This window comes from Camelus ferus, chromosome 32, assembly GCF_009834535.1.
Source record: "Camelus ferus isolate YT-003-E chromosome 32, BCGSAC_Cfer_1.0, whole genome shotgun sequence".
NCBI classification, from domain to species: Eukaryota; Metazoa; Chordata; class Mammalia; order Artiodactyla; family Camelidae; genus Camelus; species Camelus ferus.
In genome coordinates this window covers 6143358-6168203 of record NC_045727.1, presented here as the reverse complement: position 1 = coordinate 6168203, position 24846 = coordinate 6143358, and the positions used below count along the sequence as shown (strand labels likewise).

Sequence of the window (24846 nt, the reverse complement as noted above, 5' to 3'; positions counted from 1 at the left end):
AGGTAGGTACCTGCCTTACACCCTTATGACAGAAAAGTTCACTTTTCCCAAAAGAAGGAGCCTATCACCCTCACAAAAGCAGCAAAAGCTTAAATATCAGTGTGCAAGCTAAGATCTCTGGGCTCTTGTGTGTGCTCTTGCCCTGGACCCTACTCAGTCTCTGCCTACTTCATTCTTTACAGCTTATCCACACTGAGCCTGAAATTTGCCAATCATCCCGGCTGCTCCTCAGTGTTCTCTTTTCCAGCAGTCTCCCTCCCCCCGCCCCATCACTTGACAGAGCATCCCCAGCTGTTCCCCTGACGTCTGTATCAGCCCAAGTACATTTAGCAGGAATTCATTTCCATCTTAATCTCATTCTAGGAAGTAGATCATATTTTAAGAACTAACAAAGATGGGTTTGGAACATTCTTTCATCAAAGACGGGAGAACAACAGACATTTCAAAGATTGGCTTCCCAGCCGTGACCTTCCACAAATCATTCTGATTTTCTGCCGTGTACAAAATTTTATGACAAAATCTAACGAAATTCTGTGGGCAAGGTTGGAAGGTAGTATCCATAAATTAATAGCTAGTAACTGGTATTCCTCATTTAGCCCCCACTATGCAAGATGGGGGCCAGAATGGAGAGGTGGTTAAGAACACATACTTTCCAACAATAACAAAAAACCCAGTTTAAAAACTGGGCAGAGAATGTGAATTGACATTTTCCCAAAGAAGGCAGAGTGATGGCCACCAGGTATATGAAAAGATGTTCAACATCTCTAATCATCAAGGAGATGCAAATCAAAAAGCCATCATGTCACACCTGTTAGAATGGTTATTATGGAAAAGACAAGCATCAGAGAATAAAGAGAAAAGGGAACCCTCAGATACCGTTTGGTGGGACTGTCAATTGGTGCAGTCACTCTGGAAAACAATATGGAGATTCCTCAAAAAATTAAGAACAGAACTGCCACATGAGACCGAGCCAATCTGCTTTAATAACTAAGATGTGGGAACAGTCTACGTGTCCATCGATGGATGAATGCATAAAGAAGATGTGGCGTATGTATGTAACGGAATACTACTCAGCCTTGAAAAAGAATGAAAGCCTTCCATTTGCCACAACATGGATGAACCTTAAAGGTACTATGCTAAGTAAGAAATAAGTCAGACAGAGAAAGACAATGCCATATGATTTCATTCATATATGGAATCAGAAAAAAACCAAAACAAATAAACAAAACAAAAATAAACACAGATACAGAAAACAGATTAATGATTACCAGAGGGGGAGGTGGTTGGGGGTGAGTGACACGAATGAAGGGGATCAACTGTGTGGTGATGGATGGCAATTAGACTTGTGGTGGTGATCACTTTGTAGTGTTTACAGATGTCGAGTTATAATGCTGTACACCTAAACCTTATGTAATAGGAAAAGAGAGAGAAAAAACAAAACAAATCACATGCTTTGATGTCACTTAAACTGAGTTTGGTTCCAGACTTCGCCACTTAATAGAATGTCATTTTCTCCTTTCAAAGCCTCAGTTTGCTCCTCTATAAAATGGGAATGATAATAATAATATGGTGAGGACTGAATGGAATCATGTATTTCAGATAAGAACACACTTAGGATCATGTACAGCACAAAGGTGAATGATAACGTTATTGGTAAACAGCATTAGCTCCTCTTCACAGATGGGGAACCGGACTCAGGGAAGGTTCGTGACTTGTGCAAAGTTACCCAACACCCAGGTGACAGAATCGGGAATCCAACCTGGGCCTTTCAAGACAACAAAGCTCTTTCCTTTCATTCCTGCCACCTCCCTCTTCTCAGCTGTCAGGTCAAACCAAATCACTTCCAAATGCTACTATATTAAAGTCCCCGTATTGAACCACCTGGTGTGAGCTCTGATTTCCTGGCTACACCCTGCCTGATACAGTGTGTTAAAATATACTTTTAAATTACATCGTTCCAAACCCTTGTATTAAGTCAGTATAAAACAACATTAAAACTTACATTTTGCTTATATTTAGAGTCAATCAGAACTACTTTACAAACATGGAAAACACTATTATTTTATCATTAGACAATTAATATATATATAGTATTAAAATCAGAAAAAAAGATAACCAAAATAAAAAATTACTGTTTACCTGCGATTCAGACAACCTGAGATAACAGCCCTATTAACAATAGTGTTGTATTTACTTACAACTTGTTATATTAATACATGTATATTTTGCCATATGTCAATATTTTAAAATATAACTTGTACCAAATTATATACATTTTTAGGAATCTCTATCGACTTTTATGAATATAAATCTTAAAATTGTCTGTGATCTAAGTTCTCTGTATTTGTAACACGCATTTTTCACTTGAAATTATACTCCTTTCCATGTCAGTAAGTAAACATCTATAGCAACATTAACTAGTAACACCAAATTCAAAACATCATGTATCATTGTCTGGATAGCCTGTGATTCATCCCCCCAATGCCTGTCTCTGGACATTTTGATGTTTTCCACTGTTATTCACATTTCTGTAACAGACATCCTCATGGATAAATCTTTTTATCCTTGCTACATAATTTCCTTGGATAGACGCACATTTGCTGGAGCAAAAGGAAATGTATTTTTAAGGCTTGTCACACATATGGTAAAATTGCCCTCCAGAAAGTTTGTAGAGATAGTGATTCTTGGATGCTTTATAAACTTTTCATCGTGCTACTGTCAAAGTGTGTTTGTAAATATCCTGACAACCAGCCCTGCCTCATTCAATGCCAGTGATTACCAGTGACATATTATAGTTGTAATTAAATAGTGGTTGGCAATGAAAGTGGTTTCCTGAGAATCCATTGAAATGCTGACATAATTTCAGTGCCTGTTGGGTAGATCTCCCGATGAAGTTCTGTGTCAAGTCAAGGACACGATACGGCTTTGCGGCTATACATTGTCCAGAACCAGTCCCAGTGTACAAAGTCACTCTTTTACAATAGTGTGAATCCCTGGTACTATTGTTAGGCAAGACATAGGGGGAAATGTTTGAAATTTGGACAGTGTCATAGTTGCTTCATGAAGGGGGTGAAACTTGAGACGTTCAGGAGAGTGATACATTCACAGTGACATCAAGCAGTCATGTTTTTTCAAATTACCTTGCAAGGAAATTTGAGTGTGTTTATTTTGTCTTTGTTCATAAATGTGTTTTAATCACGGTATCTTTTAGGAAAGTTGCTTTGTTTCTAAAGGAAGGCGTTAACTGGGTGCTCAAAAAAAAAGAAAGAGAGAGATGGGAAAGAGGCAACCTTGATTTCAAATGTTTGATCTCAACATGGCCAGTCTCACTGCTTTCACTGCAAATGCCCCAGAATAGGGGTCATCGGATCTTAACCCCCAAGAGAGGAAAGAAATAATTCTTGATCTGTTGCTACCGTGGCACACCCATGTTTCAGAGAGAAATCTTGTGGTTGTAGGGAAAAGAAAAGCCACTTCAAACTGGTTTAAATAATCAATTTTGGGAGAAGTCCATGTTCTAGTGGTGCCTGATCAACAAGGTACCATGGCACAAGCTTTCCTTGGACTCTCCTCTCTGCCTTTCCCCACGTCTTCATCTGGCAGCAGGCTCCCTCATGGGCACAGAATGGCTGCCAGCAACCCCACAGATGTCTGCTTCTCTGTTCATAGTTAACAAGGAAAAGGAGCATCTCTGCTTGTAGTTTCTTAGATCTAGGAATCATGCTTCCTAGAAGCCCCTGGCAAATGCCTGCTGGTATCTCATTAGCCCCATCTGTCACATGGCCACCCCTCAACCAGTCACTGTGATGGGGGGTGAGCTCTGCGGTATGGCTTCAGCCATTCATCCCACCCCTGTTGCTGGTACCAGGAGTGTCTCCCAAGGTTCAAGTGCTCCATGGAGGGGCAGAAAGTCTAACCAGGGAACTGGGATGAGGAGGGAGGGTGAAGGGATACTGAGGGTGTCAGAAAAGCAAATGTCTACAATGCAGAAGTTTTTAAAGGTACTCCTGGAGATCCTCACATGCCTCCCTGGAGACAGTTCTCCTCCCACTTCACCATCCCGCAGGGTGAAAACTGATAGGTTTGCCATCAATTTTCAGTCAAGGGATTGAAATGCCTTGGTGTATTGGGATAAACTTGATATGTTACCTATAAGCCATTCCTAGTAATAGCTAAAGAGATAAAGTTTATAAATGATTTTATTGTTTCCTGTCTAGCTGAACTTATTCAAGGCCATCCCAGATACTTTTTTTGTAGCCTATGTACCTTATTTATTGGACAAGAAGGGGCACTCCGGGGAACTACCATAGACTCTCCACCTCTGATCTGAGCTGTCTGGCCTGGGACACATCCTGGGTGACCCAGGAGAAAAATGGCCAAGAATCAAGCAGGCCAGTAGCAGTCCCTTCCCTCCACTCCAGACTCATCCTCCATCCTCACCACCCCACCGCAAACATCATTCAGTTTTGATACAACTATACTCCCCGCCTTCCACATTCCACTGGAAAGGCCCAGAGCAGCAGGTACCACAGCCCAATTTCATCTTCAGAGAAAGCGGGTGATGATGGCTGCTGAGAGAACACCAGGCCTCCTCCCACATGTCCATATTATTAGGATTTCTGTTAGCCAACCCATCCTCAGTCTGCCTGAGGAAAACACTCTCAAATCAGTTCCACAAATTAGCCATGGTCAAATTTCACTTGGCCATTTTTCGGGTAATATTTTCTCTTTGTTTGTTACATAACTGATTAATATTTATTGCACAGTAATAAGAAAGTCACATAAGCTAAGAAGAAAATTCTAAAAGACATGTGCACCCCAATGTTCCTAGCAGCACTATTTACAATAGCCAAGACATGGAAGCAACCTAAATGTCCATCGACAGATAAATTGGATAAAGAAGTTGTAGTATATATATACGATGGAATACTACTCAGCCATAAAAAAGAATGAAATAATACCATTAGCAGCAATAAGGATGGGCCTAGAGATTATCATACTAAATGAAGTAAATCAGACAGAGAAAAGACAAATATCATATGATATCACTTGTATCTGGAGTCTAAAAAAATGATACAAATGAACTTATTCACGAAATAGAAACAGATTCACAGACATAGAAAACAAACTTATGGTTACCAACGGGGACAAAGGTAGGGGGCAAGGGACAAATTAGGAGTTTGAGATTAGCAGATACACACTATGATATATAAAACAGATAAACAACAAGGTCTTACGTATAGCACAGGAAACTGTACTCAATACCTTGTAATAACCTATAATGAAAAAGAATATATATGCGTTTTACTGAATCACAATACCGTACACCAGAAACTAACATGACATTGTAAATCAACTCTACTTCAATCAATCAATCAATTTAAAAAATCCACCGTAATCGCACCTCCAGAGAGAATCACTGCATTTGGGGGGAAGGGTACAGCTTATCATATCTTTTGATGTGTGTACATCCAAACAGATCGTGTTTCAAAACACAGAGACAGAATCCCGTGATAACTATTCCTTTGTAATGTATCTGCTCACTCAAACAATTCCTCAGGCATCTCTATCCTTGTATCATTCTATTGTCATTATATTTAATTGCTGCATAGTAGTCCATCATTTAGATGTGCCATGATTATTTAACCTGTCCTCTGTTTGAAGATGCGTAGTCATCCAATATTTCCAAGATTCTGCTCTCACGAGCAGCATCTTAGTGAGCAGTTTTGTTGATGAGCCTCCGTGCCCACTCAGGGATATTCCCATAGGATGCTTGACAGCAGAAGCATTGTTAGACCCAAGGGCATGCCCACTTTTACAGCATCTAGTAAGCACTGACAAATTGCCCTTCAGAAAAGTCATTACAGTGCCTTCCCCCCAATCAGCTTCACCTGAAAGCATCCATTTTCCCATAATTTCTTGGCATTTCCTTTAATTAAAAAGAAAAAAACCTAATATTGCAGGAATTAATTTCAAGACAGGATAATCCAGATAAAAGTCTTGTTATTGTTCATCAAACTGATGGCTGAGAAAAGTGATTTTATATTAAAATATAGTTAATAGAACTCTCTTCTTTAGATGGACCTGGTAACCAGCTCTGAGTAATGAATTTAAGTCTTGTGAGGTTTCCCTGATGGCTCAGAAAGAGAAATGAATACAGGAAAAAGAATGAAAAACCCATGAACAGTTACCTGGATAATTCACTCGTGAAATCCTGCTGGGGGGCAAAAAGAGGGGGAAAAACAGTGCCTTTGTATCTTTATATTGATGCAGTTTGGCTCTGCAAACCAGCAGCCTGTGTCACCTGCAAACATGATAATCAACATTTAATTTTTTGCTTTACTTTGAGTGTAATGCTAATAATAGAAGCTTCCATTTTTCAAATGCATGCCAAGTCAGGAATTTGGCAATTAATCTAATCATCACAACAAGGTGGAAATTGTTCCCCTATTCTCCTAAAGCAACCTAGGGCCCAGAGAGGTTAAGTAATTTGTCCAAGGTCACACAGACAGAACCAGGATCAGAGCTCAGGCCTGCCCGTCTCCAAAGCCCTGGCTGTTTCCACCGTGCCAGAAAAAGACGCTGTGCCGCCCAGGGACTCCCCCAGCCTGCTCAGACATCTCAGATGAACACATGAGCCTCCCGCAGCCTGGCTCTGCATGTAATTCTTGTACTAACACTTTTTTCTTTGACTTCTTGACTCCCCTCAGGTCCCAGACAAGCCAATGAGGAGCATCAGGTACATGGACAAGGAGATAATAAACCTCAAGAAAGACCTTATACGAAGCCGGTGAGTGAGCCCAGCACTGAATGACCCACAGGCAAGCTGACAGGGATAAGCAGGCTATGGGGGGATGCCTGTAAGTCTTTGCCAAGTCCCAGTGCCCCCCGCAACCCTAAGCATTAAGCAGAAGATTTACAGGACAGTAACCCTGTAAGGGCCAGTGGACAGGATCCACTTCTTGGCTGGACTTTACAGGGAGTACCTGTCCCAGACTTAACTCCCTATTCTGGCTCATGCCAGTCCCGGGCCTACAATTTCCTCTGTTTTCCTTTCTGGGCCTGAATCCAATTCAAGAGAGTCCCCATATGCTCCAGAAAACTCTCGCCTTTTTGCTCCAGGCCCACAGTGTGGTGGCCAAGTGGCAGATAGACGTGGTCGCAGATACTGGCCTCACTCCTGCCAGCTGGTGGTACTAGAGGAGTTACTTAACCTTCCTGAGCCTCTGTTTCCTGAACTGTAAAATGGAGGTAGCGTGAGGTTGCTAGAAAGACTGGGTGAAATAATGCCTTTAACGCGCCCCCTTGTATGGCTTTGAACACACCACCATTCTTACCTTTTTCCACCCCTCCAATTCCTTCCTCCATGCGGTGTGAGCACACGGAGGTCTAAGGCCATGTTCTGTTCACCTCTGTGCGGAGAGATGCGATTTTCTCCTCCTCACCCCTTGACTCCTTTTTGGGACCTAGAATATTCCAAGGTGGGATCATAAACGGGGCTTTTGGCAAAGCAGCTCAAGGCAAAGTAAGAGACGGAGAGATTCTTTTAGCCCCAAACACGCAAAAGATGTGCTAAGAGTGGGTAAACAGAGGCAGCATGGGAGGGTCTGTTTATCTTATGTGTATCCCAGACCCCAGTGAGACTTATAGCCAGACATTTCCTCCCTTCACCTCCACTGTCTGGAAGCTCTCCCTTCACTGCCCACCCTCATCTCGGACAGAACTGGATGACTGAGCCCAAGAAGAGGCAGGAAGGTGTGGGCTTGGAAGCTGGGGAGACAGAAAGGGATGGAAGAGACTAAGAGAGGTGCCAAGACAGGGCCCCAGAGAACAATATATATAACCCTCACCCTGTGTCCACTCTGAGAGGGTGTCTGGACACCCACTGTCCAGCAGAAACATAATATGAGCCGTTCATGTCATTTAAAATTTTTCGGTAGCCACACTGAAAAATGTTTAACAAAAGGAAAAAAAGAAACCTATGGAAGTAATCCCAATAATGTATTTTACTCAGCCAAATATTCCAAAGTATTATCATCAGATACGCAATCGATACAAAAAGGTATTCGTGAGATACTTTATATTCTGTTTTGAATATGTTGATGAAAGTGACGAATGGTGAAAAGTCCAGAGTGTATTTTACACTTAGAGCGAATATCAGCTCAGACCAACCACATTTCAAGTGTTTAATTGTTATGGACTGAAGTGTGTCGTCCCCCCCCCAAATTCATATGTTGAAGCCTTCACCCCAACTGTGACTGTAATTGGAGAGAGGGTCTTTAAAGAGGTAAGTAAGGTTAAATGAGAAAGGTGGGGCCCTAATCCCATAGGATTGGTGTCTTCATAAGAAGAGGGAAGGATGCCAGGAATGTGCCCACACAGAGAAAAAGCCAGGTAGGCGCACAGCTAGAAGGTGGTGTCTGCAAGCCAAGGAAAGGGATCTCAGGAGAAGCCAACTGTGCTGACACCTTGATCTTGGACTTCCAGCCTCCAGAACTAGGAGAAAATAAATGTCTGTGGTTTAGACCATCCAGTCTATGGGATTCTGTCCTGACAGCCCCATTAGACTAAAATAACAGTCAACATTGGAGTAATCCTACAGAGAATGTCCCCAGCTCGAAGAGGGGATGGGGCTCAGTCTCAGAGGTTCAAGCAGAGCTGAGCTCAGGGATGGCCCCTGAACTTGGCCCTCAGAGTCAAGGGATGAGACCCCTCTGTTAGTTGTGGACGTATCGGCCTCTACGGTGTTGGAACCCAGGTTAAAGGGCTTCTGAGGCTGACGCATGGGAACCTGGGAGCTCCAGGGACCAGTGAGAGGTACAGTCAGGAAGCCAAGAGTTATCTGAGTGGGGGCAACATCCAGGCAGGCAGCAAAGAAAGAGGATTGCACCCCTGAGGACGCACCACCCACCTCAGCAAGGATTTGTACTCTGCTCCGCAGTCATGCCTGGAGGATATTCCAGGTTTCGGAGAGAATGTTCCAGGCTTCAGAAGGAATGGTGCAGTGGGGAAGTTGCATCAGAGATGAGGGTCAAAGTACAGAGCCATCTGTAGCCGTGGGCATCGGTCTGGACCAACACCGGCCACATGCAATCATTATGACCATGTCAGTTCTTATCAGCTGAATGTTACCAGCCTTGAGGCTGATGATTCTATCCCAGCCTGCAAATACATACCAGAATCTCCAGAACCTAGGAAATGAGAGTTTCCACAATAATCCATACTGTAGACAAAGAGCTGATAACTACAGGTACCAAGAGGCACCCTGATCTGTGTAACTTCCAGATACCAAGACTTGACCTAGCCCAAGGAGGGTCACTAGTAGTGGTGAGCCAGCTTGGAACCAGAACTGATCTGCTGAATTTCCAAGGAATTTGCAAGTCAATTATTAAACGTGGCTATTCTTAAATTGTATAAACTTACGGTTAAATACATTATATTAAAACAAAGGTAATAAATACCATAACCCAACATTCCCTAATACTTTCATACATTTTACTGCTAGATGTCCTTTTGAAGTTATTTCTGGGGTTTTTTTTTTTTTTTTTAGAATCTGTGTGGTGGAAATACCTGGGGGCTCCTGCAAATCTCTTCCTGGATCCACATTCACTGATGTCATATCGGTAGCTCAGAATCAGCCACAGTGGGAATACTTAGGCACAGAAATCAGCAAATTGTACAAATCAGGGCTTGCTTGTCCCTCCAGAGAGATGCTAGTTAAAATGCTCCCAAGCACCCTCTGGGGACATGCCCCAAGATGACCGAGGTGAAACTTTCCACTAGCCCAGTACAGTAAAGGGGTGATGAAAAGGTGATAAAGACAGTGGCCTTCCTGCCATCCTGGAGTTGCCAGGCTGAGTCTGTCGTTTCTGCCAGACACATTTACCACGGCTGGAATCTAACATCCTCATCAGACAGGCTTGGCTCGTCAAAGTGCTGGACATGAAAGAGAATGCGGAAAGGGCCAGGCAGAAAGGCCACAAGCAAGGAAACAAGAAACAGCAGCACAAACTTTCCCTCTGGCCGCACTCCTGGATCCCACTGACATTTAAGGAATCTGAGAGGGTCCCTTGAGAAGGAAACACCCTGTTTTCCAGGTAAAATCACCTCTCCAAGAGATGCAGACCCCTTGGCTCCATTGCCTAGTATTACATAAGGCAAATTATTAGCAAAGAAAATATTGTCTTTTCCACTTACTGTTTCTTGTTTTCAAATCTGCTTCCACATCTCTTAGAATCTAGTCCACCTTGAGCCAAAATACCTTGACTATCTCCTAGAGTTTTATGTAATACTTCAGCCCTCTCATAATTCAATTGTACTATCCCTGGCTTCATGGCCAATTTAACTTGATGCTAAAAAGAATAAAAAATCTAACTGCTTTCCTCCTCTCCTGTTCCACCAGATGTTCGGTGGCACTAAGCAGAGCACTCTGCGCTCACTTGCAGAATTTCTCCTGGTGGAAATTGACAACCAGGGCATCTGTGTGTGCCCCGTTCTTGGTTGACTCTTGAAGCCGATGATGTGTCTTCCTCCAAAGCTGCCAGCAGCTCTTATGGCGAGTGTTTTAAGGAACATAGACATCTCTGCAACTAAAACAACTGAAATGTTGCACCTGAAGCTACAATGTACCTGCGACACGGTTTCATTAGGTATAGGCGATTGCAAATAAGCAGCAATGAATTAGCCGCCTCCCCCCAGCAGAAACCCCAGCAGGGCACAGACTACGTATGGGTTTCCAAGGTCTGAGACTTTGCTTTCCAGCTACATTGGGTAGACAGTGAAGCATCTCTCCACATCCAGAGCCCGAAGCCCAGAACTTCTTCATTTAGAAGTTTAAGCCTGATCCTTCCCATTGCCTCTGCCCCAGACTTGAGACTTGCCTCAAAGCACCAGAATTGTTTAAGATCGTGGATGTATATGCTGGTCAATACCCTGCACGCAGGCAAAGTTAAGGCTTTTGAATTGTACCTTATTAAGTCATTCAAAGAAGACCTTGGTCCTCCCTCACTGCCCCCCACATTACATCATCCCGACACCCTGCGGCCAGCGAGCGGGTGGACATTAATGAGTCCCCAGCATGTTCCATAAAGGGAAATACTTGGCCCCACGTCCTTAGTCCAGAACTGATAAACACAGCCACACACCCAAAGGGTAGGTCACTGCTGTGGGCTGGAGGAGCCTGGCTCAAGTTAATTGCATTTTTATCATCTTGAATGTGACCCAGAGGCCCTACTCATTTTTCCCTTTGTTGCTGGCATCTTCGTGTGTCTTTGACACCTCTAGTTAACTCTAGTTCTAGGGTAAGTTTTCTTCTCTGCTTTTCTTGCCCCCCTCTCCACTGAGGGTGGAAAGCTTTGTTTAATTCCTTTCCTTGTGGCTAAGGCTGCCCTCAAGGACCCCAGCAAAAAAAAAAAAAAAAAAAAGAACCTGAAGCTCATGTTTTCAAAGTTAAGCATCAAAATATCTTGAACCCTTGACCCTTTTGTTACAAAAAGTTCCCACAAAACTTTGTTATCTGAAATTCTTTCCCAGATGACAGGCAGTGTGCTCAGTCTTACAGCCAGGCTTGGAGGGTTCACATAGGAGAGTTGAATGTTTGTGGGCTTTGGGGTCAGTTGTGGGTTCAAATCCTGACCCTACCAGTTATTACCTGGGTGGCCATGAATGAATCGATTCACTTCTGTAGACTCGGTTTCTTTACCTATGGTGTGAGATGTCAGGGTAACAAGGTCGGCTTCAGCCCGATGTTGGGATTTGTGAGGGCAGATATGGGTGAGGGATGTAGGAATAGATCCATGTAAGGTAGTTGTTGTTTTTAAGCTGGTTGTCGTGAGAGTATCTGCAAGGATCCAAGGGCAGCGACAAAGAACGTGAGCTTTGGAGACAGAGAAACCCTGTCCTGTCCCTTATCAGCCGAGTGACCTCAGACTGTTCACTATACTTCTCTAAACCTCAGCTTCTCCTCTGTAGGATGGAATCAACACCTTCTTTCAGGAGAGGACACAGTGAGACCATATGTGTAAAAATCTCCTGTTCTGCTTCAGTCCCTTCCCTTAGCTCCTATAAACAGAAGGGAGACCAAGGAATTCAGAGTCCCACCCACCTGTAATAAGCCAGAAGACCTCAGCCTGGCATCTTCCATTCCCCAGACCTCAGTGGTCCTGGACCATGCGAACACATGCTCTCCATCATTGCAGATGAGGTCTGCATAGTCCAGACAATGTGTGATTCTCTCTTGTGGGCAAAAAAAAAAAAGAGTTAACTCAGTCCTGCCCTACCCTACAAACAATATTCTCTAGTTCCATCCATGTTGCTGTAAATGGTAATATTTCATTCTTTTTTATGGCTGAGTAATATTTCATTGTGTCTGTATACCACATCTTCTTAAGCCTATTGTCTGTTGATGAGCACTTGGGTTGCTTCCATGTCTGGGCTGTTGTAAATAGTGTTGCTGTGAAGACTGGGGTATGTGTATCTTTTGAATTAGAATTTTCACTTTTTTCCCGACATATACCCAGAAGTCGGATTGCTGGGTCATACAGTAGCTCTGTTTTTAGTTTTTTAAGGAACCACCATACTGTTCTCCCTAATGGCTGCACCAGTTTGCATTCCCACCAGCAGTGTAGGGGGATTCCCTTTCCTCCACACCCTCTCCAGCATTTATTATTTGTAGACTTTTTGAGGATGGTTATTCTGACTGGTGTGTGAAGTGATACCTCACTGTAGTTTTGATTTGCATGTCTCTAATAATGAGTGATGTTGAGCATCTTTTCATGTGCCTGTTGGCCATCGGTATGTCTTCTTTAGAGAAATGTCTGTTTAGGTCTTCTGCCTATTTTTTGATTGGGTTTTTTTTCATATTGAGTTGTGTAAGCTGTTTGTATATTTTGGAAATTAAGCCCTTGTCGGTCACAACTTTTGCAAATATGTTCTCCCGTTTCGGAGACTGTCTTTTCATTTTGTTGATGGTTTCCTTTACTGTGCAAAAGCTTTTACGTTTGATTAGGTCCCATGTTTATTTTTTGGTTTTATTTCTTTTTTCTTGAAGGATTGATCCAAAATCCCATTTTAGGATCTACTTCTGAGGACCAGTCCTACGTCTAACTGCCGTAGCTCAGTTTCCCTGGGACACATTCTGAGATGAAGATTTGAAGGCAGGTTGTTCATTGGGAAGTACTCTTAGGAGCCACACCTGTAGGCAAGTAAGGGAGGCAGGACTGGGCAAAGGAAGAGGCTGAACTAAGAAGCAATCACAACAGATACTTCAGACGACCCCACAGGGAGCTCTAGGGCTGGAATGGCCATTCAGAGATGTCCCAGCTTGAGGCAAGAGGACCAGACCTTTGTACTCTTGCAGGAACCTCCTACTGGATGCAGGTTTCCTCCAAGGAGGGGCATACCCTTTACTGAAGGAAAGCTCTTTGGCAAGAACTCAGCCTTGAGCCCTCAGCAGGCAACAGCAGTCTGGAGAAATGGGGGTCTCTGTCTAGATGGGGGATTCTGGAGGGGGGCACACCCAGCATCCACTGGAATATGTGTCCAGAAATAAAAGCTTGAAGAACAAGGAGGAAGATGTTATGGAAAAAGCAACTGGACTGACCATGGAGCCCTTTATCCTAGTGCACAACCGTCAGAAATTACATCCCACAGATGCAGTAGCCGGTGGACGTCAGTGTGGGAACTGACCGTCTAGTCTAAGGACTTCACGTCCCAGATGAGGAAGCCACAGCCCAGAGAGAGGAATCCTCTTGTCCAGGGTCACAGAGCATGTCAGTAGCAGAGCTGGAACTTGCCTCCGCTCCAGGGCCTTTGTTCCACATTATACTTCTTGATTAATGTGTATAATTTGCAATTTTGTTTAGTTATTTGAATAATGGCCATTTCCACCACTAGATTAAAGGCTCCCTCACAACAGGGACCACATCTCTTTCTGCTAATAATCTCCAGTGTCCAGCACAGTGTCTGGAATGTACTTGGCGCTTAGTACATTTTCGTGGAGTGAATGAATGTGTGTCTTGGAATTCCTCTGGCTGTTTTTAGGCATCAGGCTGTGGGGAGAGGGAGGAAGGAAAGGGTCTGGATGCATCCCCGAAAAGATCAGGTGGCCGGGCTGAGCCACGAGGGAACCTAGCTCAGAACGGCCAGCACAGACAGTCCTGGCTTCTGTCCCGTGAGTCCACGTGGGCTCCAAGCCAGACTGTTTGTGTTCATATCCCAGCTCTGCCACTTTCAAGCCACATAGTGATGAACAAGCTACCTGGTTTCTCTGATTCCCCAAAGCAGACATTGCCAAAATACTCTCCTGTCACAGCGCTCTTGTGAGGATTCAGTGAGTTAGTACGCGGAAAGCCCTGCCATGTGCTAAGTGTTTGATACGTGGTAGCCACATGCGTGACATCGCCCGTGTTCCCTGAAGGACTGTAACTTGTGTGCAAGAGGATCAAGATCCCATGGATTTCTCCCTCCCTGTCCCCACTCACGGGGCTACGGCACAGCTCACGTGAGATCCAGAATGTCCCACCCGATCCCGGATTCTGAACCTTGAAGGTCCCTGTACAGGGGCCACCTGGAGCAAATCTGATGAGGGGTGGGGGGTGGGGGAGTCAGGATGGACCGTCTGCGGGTGGAGGCTGTGCCAATGCAGCTGTTAGTGCTGGATTTCCATGCCAATTTAAAAGCTCTTCCTATTGGGGTAGTTCAGCAAGCCATTATTCTAATGGATGTAACCCCAGGCTGCACGATAAAGCCTTCATCCACCACTTAGCTGTGAATGCTGCCTGCATTCAGCCCTGTAATCTTTTTTGAACTTTTTATTGAAATATAACATAATACAGAAAGCACACAAATCACCAAGCCAGCAGCTCAATAAATTTCCACAAGATGAACACACCCATAGAACCTGAACCAAGAAAAGGAACATTGCCAGGGCCCCCAGAAAACCCCCTCATGTCCCTTCCAATTGCTATCGCCCCCCCCCCAAAATCACTATCCTGACTTCTGAGACGTAGCATCTCCCGTTTTGAACTTTGCATAAATGAAATCGTACAGTTGGTACTCTTATCTGGTTTTTTTTCAATCAACGTTATGTTTCTTTTAGAGAAAGAGAGAGAGAAATTCTTTTTTTTTTTTTTTTTTGAGAGAGACATTCTTATATAGATTCTTATATATTAGATTCTTTTCCATTGTGGTTTATTACATAACGTTGGATAATCAACATTACGTGTTTCTGAGACGTATCCATACTGTCTCCCAGGGTTGTAGTTGGTGTTCTTTCAGTTTCTGGGCAGTTTTCATTGTGTGATGATAACACAACATACTCATTCTGGTGTTGATGGACATTTGGGTTGTTTCCACTTTGGGGCTATTATGAAGAGCGTTGCTTTGGACATTCTTAGGCATGTTTTTTACTGAGCATATGTATGCATTTCTGTTGGGACTATATCTAAAAGTAGAATTGTTGGTTCACAGAGTTTGTGTATGCTCAGCTTTAGTAGATACTTCCCATTTCCGGAGCCCTATATTTTAAAGACCTTTTAAAAATACACAAATAAGATGATTTTTAAAAACTGAAAAATATGGAGACGTATAAATAAGTAATAGAACTACACACCATTACATCACCCAGGAATAATCCCTATTCATATTTTTGCACACCAATTCTCATCAATAGGTTTTATAGATATATGTGCATTTTTTACCCCCCCTCAAAAAGGACCATTCTGTATACTCCATTTGGTAACCTGATTTTTCACTTACCAATAGATTATGAACATCTTCCATGTCAACAAATGCATTTCCACAACTTCGTTTTTAAAAACCTTTTAGTTTGAAAATGTTCAAATATCTATATTTGGAAAGAATAATATAATGAATTTCTATGAACCTCTTAGTCAGATCAATGCTTATGAACTTGTAACCAGTCTTGTTTCATTACATACATCCTCCCCTATTATTTTGAAGCATTTATCATTGTATATGTAAATACTTAAATAACTATCTAGTGAAGTACTCTTTTTAAAACCATAATCACAATGATATTCTCACATCTAAAACAAATAGCAAAAAGTCTTTAATATCAAATATTTACTCAAGCACAACTACCTTAATAGTTGTATAATATTTCATTGTAGAAATGTAACATAATTTACATAAGCAATTTCCTATCGTTGGACTTCTTGATTTGTTCTCCTGTTATATAAACAATGCTTAGATGGACAGCTTCAGAGTTACATCATTATATAACTTTAGTTCCTGAGGATAAATTTTTAGGGCATGCATCTTTAAGATTCTCGATCCTTAACTGAAGTCCTCCAGACTTACACTGGGTTTCAGTTGCTGAAAAGTAGCTACTTCATAAATGTTTGAAAAAACAAAATGAGATTTTCTCATAAGAAATGAGAGCAAAGCAAAAAATACCGTTTGAGAGGTTGAAAATATCTCAGACGTGACTTTTTGCCCTTTTCACCTTAGCATAGTCATCAGAAGGAAAGGAGCAATTAATGGAAAGTAAAATGAAAACATATAGTGGTCACAAAATAAACCCCCCTAAACTTCCTGGCAGTGTCCAGCTGACCCACAGGCAGCTCCTACATCATAAGGACCATTCCCTCTGTAACACAAAGAGGCTACCAATTTAAGTTGTACTTCTTTTCTTTTTCCAGTTAGCCCCACGAGCTACCACATCAATCATTTGCAGGAAGTCTAGTGTCTCCCTCTAGCCGCTTCACCTCCCCACCTTGAACTGTCGAACAAACAGCTTCATTGATTACTTTCCACACCCAGAGGTGGAGAAAGCCATTGCTTGTCACTGCCACAAGGTGTCACTGTTGAGCACAGGTCCTCCAAGATCTCGCCGGCCTGTACTGGCCGTTCTTCACTGACATCTCACTGATCCACACCATCTTAGCTCTCAAAACCCGTAGGGTTTGATTCCATGCCTTCTCCCAGACAAGCAGGCTACCTGCATATGACAGGTTACCTTTAGGGGCTCCCTTTCCCTGCTCAATCTGAGGGAAGCTGCCCTAGTGTCTAACCAAAGAGGTTTTCTGGCCTTTATCTTATTGAAAAACTTGTAGGGAGAACCCTTTTTTTTTTTTTTAATTGAGGGGCCCAGTTACATTATATAAATTCAATAGATGGACGATGATGCGGAATGAAATGTTTTCCTGAAGTCACACCTCATGGCAGCCAAATCTTGCAATCCCCTTAGGATTAGAAAGGCCCCCCCTTAGAAACTTACTTGCCTGGACTCTGTCTTCCTCGCACTTCCCATGAAAACAAGAACAAAGTCAGCAAGGATACTTACAGAAGCACTTTTCTGCCTTGAGCTTAAAAAAAAAAAATGCGGGGCAGTCAAATCAAAGAGCCTGAGAAGTACCAAGAATGAGCTTTCAGCAAGTTCCTTTAGGTTGCACCTGAGGCAGAGTTTTGGGGGGGTCAGGAAATTCTGTTCTGGTGCTGCTCTGTCAGTCTCAAGGGTGCCATTTAAAGAAAATGCATGACCTGGAGCTTCTGACTGTGCATGTGACTGTTTAGCTTTCGAAGTTGTTCTGGGTCATACCAGCTCCAAACAAGGGCTTCCAGGCAGAACATGGGTGCAAAGTTAAAGAACCCACTTAGAACATTGCTCTGCAAGATAATCTTTAAATCAATAGGGCTGATTCAGGAATCCATTAAATAATGCCAGATCCAAACAACAATTAGTTAAAAGTAGAATCTGAATGTCCATCTCTGCCCTGAGACAGCCCCAAATGCACAATAGCTGAAAAGCAACCTTTAGATTCTGTGTGGCTTTTTTCTGAAGGTCAGCTATCACTCATGCAAGCACAAGGGTGGGGAGGGGAGCGGTCGGTATATGTTCAGAACAGGGCTGCCCTTTTGCACAGTTCCAAGGGCACCAATACACAGGGTCTGTTTCAGGGTGAATGATGCCCCCAAAGCTCAGTTTGTAGAATCCAATATTAATAATGGCCCTGGGGTTGTACAGTTGAGCAGCCCTTTGTTGGTAGTTATACAAGATAAAAATAAGAGCTTAAAGAGCTCTCAGGGCCTGGGTGTTGGGGAAGGGGTCACAGGCCAAATTGTTGGTAAGTGTGTCTGTGGTGATTCGTAGAGCAGATACAGCCTTAAAAACTCATTTACCTTATACCTGCAATACCCCTGTGGTTCTTTGCATTCACAACCTTAAGAAGTATTTGATCCAGAAAAGGGAAGAGGAAATGACCAGGTTAAAAGGATATAGAGAGTTGAAGGCGGTGTCCCCAACAGAGAAGACAGTCTACAACCATCACAGTCAGGACAGGACCTGGAAGGTTGGGTGACTGTAGACACCTTTTGCTAAGTTCCTGCTCTGTCTCTGGCACTGGGCTAGGGGCTGATGTAAGGTCACCTCCAGTGTGAGAGGAAGTTGAGAGATGAGAGTTTAATCCGGAGCATCGGATAGTTAACAGGACAGCTTTCAAGCTGATGCAGTTCAGCAGACCCTGGGTGCATGGGGGAGAGCTGGCCGTGGTCCTGAGCAGAGGTTTTGCATCTGCTAGGAACCCTCTGGATGCCCTATGAGGAAGACAAGTTGGGGCAGGCAGCCACCCCGCGCTGGGAGACTACTGGAAGCTTCTTCTCATGGTGACAGGCCAGACTCAAGTCCTGAATTCAGAAGGGAAGCCTTTGACCACAACCCCCTCCAACTGCACCCCACCTTGGACCCCTCCGATTTCCCATCTCACTGACACTTAGTGAAAAAGCCATTGTGAATTCCTGAGTGGTTCTTGGCTTCCAGCAATTCAGTGCCACCATCAATCAGGAAAACACGGGGCCGTTAATCCACTGTCTGTTGTCGGTCTAAAAATTATAAGCCAGGAATTCTTTGGAGATTGCCCGTGTGCTCTAGAAAAAGCCTGTCTCCCTGCTGATGTGTGTTTTAGGTCCACACTGGCTGGTCTGTGAAGAATAATCCTTCCATCCCATTTAGCCATTAAGCGCAGTAGGTAATAACAGTTATTGTCGGGTGGGGTTTGCATTCTTTAAAAAAAAAATACTCAACCAGCTTATCTCAGGACTGAAAACAGACTCTAAACTGCCTCTAAATGCTATGCTTTGTTTTTCTCAGCTAGGTTAGGTGCTTGTGCACTGACAGATGGCAAGAGAGCGCAGTGGTTAGGGAAACTGCTGTTTATCAAATAAATAAGCTACAAGGATACATTGTACAGCCTGGGGAAATGTGGCCATTATTTTATAATAACTTTAAGTGATGTATAATCTATAAAAACAGTCACTATGTTGTACACCTGAGACTAATATAAAATTGTAAATCAACTATACTCGAAAAAAAAAAAAAAAAAGACAGTGGCTCCTAGATTCAGACAAACCAGAGTGGGAATCCTGGCCTTGCCAGCTTCTCATTGTGTGACTTTAGGCAGGTGGCTTCAGTTCCGTGAGCCTCAGTTTCCCCATCTTTGAAATCGTGGTACCTGTCTCACAGGGCAACTGTAGGGATTACACGGGCTGGTACGTGTGAGGCCTGACACACAGAAAGTGCTCTGCGAGCAGTAGCTGTCATCAGGATGCTTTTCCAAGCCCAAGTCGTCCCCACGGTTTTTTGCCCTCAAGGATAGTTAGCGTCTTTGGCACCTCCTCCAAGCTCTAATTTGCTCCTAAGTATGAGAGGGTAAACAGACAAGAAGGGAGGTGGAGAAGGGAAGGGAGTAGGAAGAGGCACATTAGACTCCTTCCCAAGGCCGACTTGCCTACATCCCCTTCCCAGTGAGGTTCCGAACTCCTGATAGCAGTTGCCTAGAAACCAGAGCCCACGGTGGGCTTCTGCTCGGCTTCCAGAAATCACCATAATTGGGATGCATCTGGAGCTGTTTGCTGATCCTTGGCAGGTTTTTCTTCTTCTTCTTCCAGAGGAGATGTGTACATCTCTCATACAAATGCTGATTCGCATCAATTAAACAGTAGCCCTGGGCCAAGGCACCTTTTAAGGCTCAGAAGCCAGTGGGGTGGCAGCCTTGGTCAGCATCCTCTGATGAAGTGGCCATTTTAGGTGGCTGTCAATGGGTTTGCAATTCAAGATGTTTACAAGGTCTAAAGTAGATGTGGGGGAGGGATGCTGTGTGAACAAGGGTGTGTGTGTGTATGTGTGTGAGCCGTGAGGTCACAAAAGCTTGCAAAGTCCATGAACTCGTGCCGTCAGTCAAAGCACAACGTGTGTGGAACGTGTGATCTGATATTAAGTGCTGGATCCTTTGGGGGTGTTTCAACACCACTCGTAGTCATTTGGCACAAGGTAGGTCAGAGACCACATTACGAGCTAAAGAAATAACTTCCCCGAGAGGCACATGGGGAGCCTGTTTCATTTGATCACTTCTTCCAGAGCACGGCTATATTCTAGTTCCCAGTTGGGAAAAAAAAAAAAAAGATAAATTTCAAAGGCATCCATTTATCTCTATCCTGTTTGGATGATTCAGCTTCTGCACATACGGTTCCGTACACCTGCTCCATCCAAAGAGAACGTGAACACAGCACATCCAAGTAGGATGGCACCACTGTTACGGAGCCCAAAAGGAAGCATGTATTTAATTCGGACTTGAAATGCAGGCATTTCAAATGGTGAGTTATTCGGGCAACAGATATTTTCTGTGGACTCCACATGCGCTGGTTCTGGAGACACAGAGATTTAGAAATTGTCCCCTGCCCTCAGGGGGCGCCATCTGGTGGTGAGGGGTGGGAGGCGCGCGTGCATGGATGGACAGAAACGAGTCAACCAGCAGTTTTGGGTGGCACAGTCCAGAGGTGCCTCATCCAGCCTGGGAAGAGCAGAGGTGGCTCGCACGCAGGGTGGAGTTGAGACCTGAGTAAGTTGTAAAGGATGAATAGAAGTTAGCCAGGTGAAGAAAAGGCATTCCAAGCCGTGGGGCGAAGGCGCCCACCGAGATGAGGAAGAGCCTAATTGTACAGCATGACGGCATTGCTTTGCTACTGCTGGAGCGTCACGTGGCAAGAAAGAGGCTACGGAGATGGGCCAGACCCAGCTCATGCAGAGCTTTGGAGGCTGTACTGGGAAGTCTGGAGATGATGTGCAGCATTGGAAAGGGTAGGAGGGGGAAAGGAGGTCCAAGATAGGGAGGCCAGTGAAGAGGAAAGGGCAGTTACCCAGGGGAGAGATGATTGTAGGGTGTGGCATCCAGGATGGAAAACTTTCATTACTTAGTCCCCCAGAGGGACACAGCCCTGAGCCAAAGCACAGACAGAAGGGAGCCACGAGGGCGTAGCACAACAGAGGAGTGCGCTTTTCCCAAGAAGTGCATCTTCACATTTAAGAAGATGGCTCTGGTGCATGGCAGAGAACCAGGACATCGGGGCGGGGGGCAGAGCTAAGAGGCAAAGACATTTTGTTCATTCCACTGCCAAGACGTTTCAACTCAAACCCCCAGCTAAACTTGTAATGTTTTTTCCTTCAATTCCTATGGTGGCAGAGGGTTTAGGAGAGAGCACATAAAGATACATAGAGATGCAGCTTTTTTTTTTTTTTTTTTTTTTTTGCTGCTTTATTTTACTCATCACCAACTCATCTGTGTGTGTACCCTGCACTGATGAGAGGGCTTGTTTCTCCAGCAGTGGTCCTGGCAGCGAGCAATAGTGCGATTAAGTGGTGAGGACCAGTCCTCTTTGTAAAGCCGTTCTGAATACCTGCATTAGAATTGCATCTGAGGTTTGCATGACAGTTTTTAAATGCTTTCACATCTATTTTCTCATTTTTACCGTCTTTTACAAGTCAGGTAAGACAATATTATCTCAAAAAAAAAAAAAAAAAAAAGGCAGACAAGGAAGACAGTCTCAGGCCTGGGCAGCAGTCCAGACTCCACTCCACCCCACCTGGGTAACCTCATGTAAAGCCACCAAACCTCTCTGAAATTGAGTTTCCTCGTTGTGAAATGGGACTGGTAATATTACTAAGAGCTGCCTTGGAGAATTGTTTTAGGAAGTTGAAGAAATGAGTAACCGTAACGTCTTTTTCACAGTGATTGGCATATGGTCTGTATTCATGTTCTAGTTGTGGTGATGGTGGTGGAGGCAGCGGTGGTGATGATGGTGGTAATTAACTAGGTTACCCCTAGTGAATAGAAAAGAGTGGTTAATTATTCTGCCTAGATCACATATCCGGTTGATATAGTTAGAATTAGAACTTGGCTTTCTAACTGACCTTAATGAATGTCCCCCTCTTGCCCAAACCCATAGGTCTAATTGTTAAGTCACTGCCTTCAGGAGTGTCTCCCTCTAACACATCCCACCAGGCTGGGTGGGTTCCTATATTCTTCCATTCATCTTTGGCTCCTCCCCTTTTACCTCCTCCATTCCCCTTTCTTCATTTTTTTTTCAAGTGAAGGTCTGAGATAGAGAGTAAATAAAGGAAGAACACAAAAAAGAAAGCCACTTAAAATAATTAGAAGGTCTCTGCATGTAGTTTCTCATTCAGCAGAGCAGAGGTTAATTCCCTGGCTCTTCAGTTTAATAAATTTCATTACCTACGTGATAATCAAGCGTTTGTCCTGCCACCGCCACGTACAGTAGATTCACAGACCTTTATGAATTACTGCATAATGCAATTTACCAAATCCCCAAATAATTGTGGTCTAATTCCACTGTTCTCACCGCCGCCCACAGAGGAGAGAAAATCCTGAGCTCGACGCTTGAACCAAGTGCCTCTTCCCAGAAGCCTGTGGGGACTTGGAGCCAGACCACTGTCCCGGTGGCGTGCAGAGCAAGGGAGTTGTAAGAGCAGTCATTTATAGCTCGAGGAAGATGATGTTGACGGTGATAATGATGATGAAAATGATGATTGTTACCATTTATTGAATATCCTCGACGTGCCAGTCATCTTGCTGAGTGCCTCTCGTGTATGACTTCAACAATATCCCAGGAGGGTATCACTTCATCCCAATGTTACAGATGAGGGAAGCACATCTCAAAGACGGGAAAATGGCTCACCCAAAGTCACAGACGTTGAGTGACAAGGAAACAATAAGTGGTTCAAACTAAGACAGACCTTTTCCAAAACCAGTGCATTTTCCTCGTGCGATGCCTGGGACTCAAGCTACCTGAGTTTAAATTCCAGCTCTACCGGTTACTAACCTAACCTATGGTCAGAGGACAACTTGGCTTCTCCAAGCCGTAGTCTCCTTATCAGCAAAATGGAGATAAGAGCACTTACTTCCCAGGGACTTTGTGTGGATTCAAGGAGAGAACGCATGTCACATGGCTAGCTCAGTGCCGCCGGAAGTCACTGCTGTGCACGGTCCCAGCCAGTACCTGCAACTGTCTCCAACTGCAGCCCTGTGGCCCCAGCCTTCGTCCCCAACAGGCTCAGACCCTCCTGTTTTGTATTTCCCAGCTGTTCAGGTACCCTCGGTGGGGATGCTCCCAGACCTGCCTTTCTTGGCAGCTTCACACTTCTGAGTTTCCTTGCCCTGTTCCCATCATCCAAACCAGTCTCTCCTAATACCTCTGCCTAGTCTGTGGCCAGGGATTTAGCCAAGATGATGGCATTTTAAAAGTGATCAACACAACAGTTTTGTCAAGGGGGAAAAAAAGAGAGAGAAACAGAGACAAAGAGAGAAATTGTCAGCTGGGGACTATGTTTGACTGTGTAGCAAACAGAGACCTGAAATTACCATAACTTAAACAATAAAGGCTTCCCTCGCTCACATACAAGAGGTTTACCTTCTGGATGAAGTACTGACATGGTGGCTTCCTGGTCATCTAGGAGGGACCCAGGTTCCTTCTGTCTTTTAATCCACTGTCCTTAGTGCTTGCTTCCATCTGCAGGGTTTCCTCCTGCTCACACAATGGCTACAGGGAACTGCAGTGATTGTAGCTAAGTTCCAGGCAGCAGGAAGGAAGAGGGGAGAGAGGGCAGTGTTGCTGAGAATCCGGTCTCTGTACGCTGATAGCTGAATTGAGACTTGGAGGTAGAGTTTTGGGGAAATTAGAAAAGAAGAGCTTTCTTGCTTTGCCAGGCAGGGTAATGCCTTAGACACTGTGAATCCCTCTTGGGGTTGGGGTCCTGAGGTTTTACAGAAAAACTGGATGGAACAGTAAGGTGAGAACAGTCAGGGCATTTTCTGGGGTGCTGTATTCCTCTTAATCTCGACGAATCCACTTGTTGTCATGGAGAAGCTCCAGAAGGTCTGTTCATTCTTCTAAGGCTGTCAGCCCATGACCAGCTTTCTGGAATACAGCTTCTGGGTTAAAGGATAAATCATTCTGGGTAAAGAATATATAAGAAGTAGACAGAGCAATGAAAAGGTTTGGGGCTGTTTAGCACAAAACCACTTGAACAAGTGAAGCAGAGATGGGGGTTTGTCAGAGAAAAGCAAGCTGCAAGAATGTCAAGTCAGAATCAACCAGCAAACAGCTTAAGCATCAGGGAAGCCATTTTGTTTCTTTCCTACTCTTTCAGGATCAAAGGGCACATGCCTCCCAGCTGTGTTTTCCTTTAAAGGGTTTTCCCAGATGCCCCTCCCAGTGATTTCCACTTGCACCTCACTGGTGTGTCCTATCTACCAGGGCAGCTAGAAAATGTAGTTTTGTTGATTTTTTTTTATCGAGGTAGTTGATCTCCAAAGTAATGTGGTCTGTTACTAAGGAAGCTCAGGAAATGGGTATCTGGTAGGCAACTGGAACTTTCTGCCTTTGGGAGAAAGGGGGAGAGGTAGGGAAGGAAAACCTTAAGTGCGGACTGCCTACTCTTTGTCAGGCACTGTCTTCAAGGAGTCTCCAGTCTGGTAGGAAAAGCAGACAAGGAAATAGGCAATTGCCAGATCGTGTTTCAAGTGCAATAATGGG

The 24846-nt window shown here is 44.1% G+C and overlaps 1 protein-coding gene across 1 annotated transcript in view; it reads left to right on the top strand.

Moving 5' to 3' along the window:
- CCDC60 (coiled-coil domain containing 60) overlaps positions 1–24846 on the top strand; it is a 145416-nt gene that overhangs the window by 64333 nt on the left and 56237 nt on the right. Inside the window, exon 2 of the mRNA XM_006192705.2 lies at positions 6711–6790. Coding sequence (XP_006192767.1) covers positions 6711–6790 — 80 coding nt within the window. The remainder of the gene's footprint in view (positions 1–6710; positions 6791–24846) is intronic.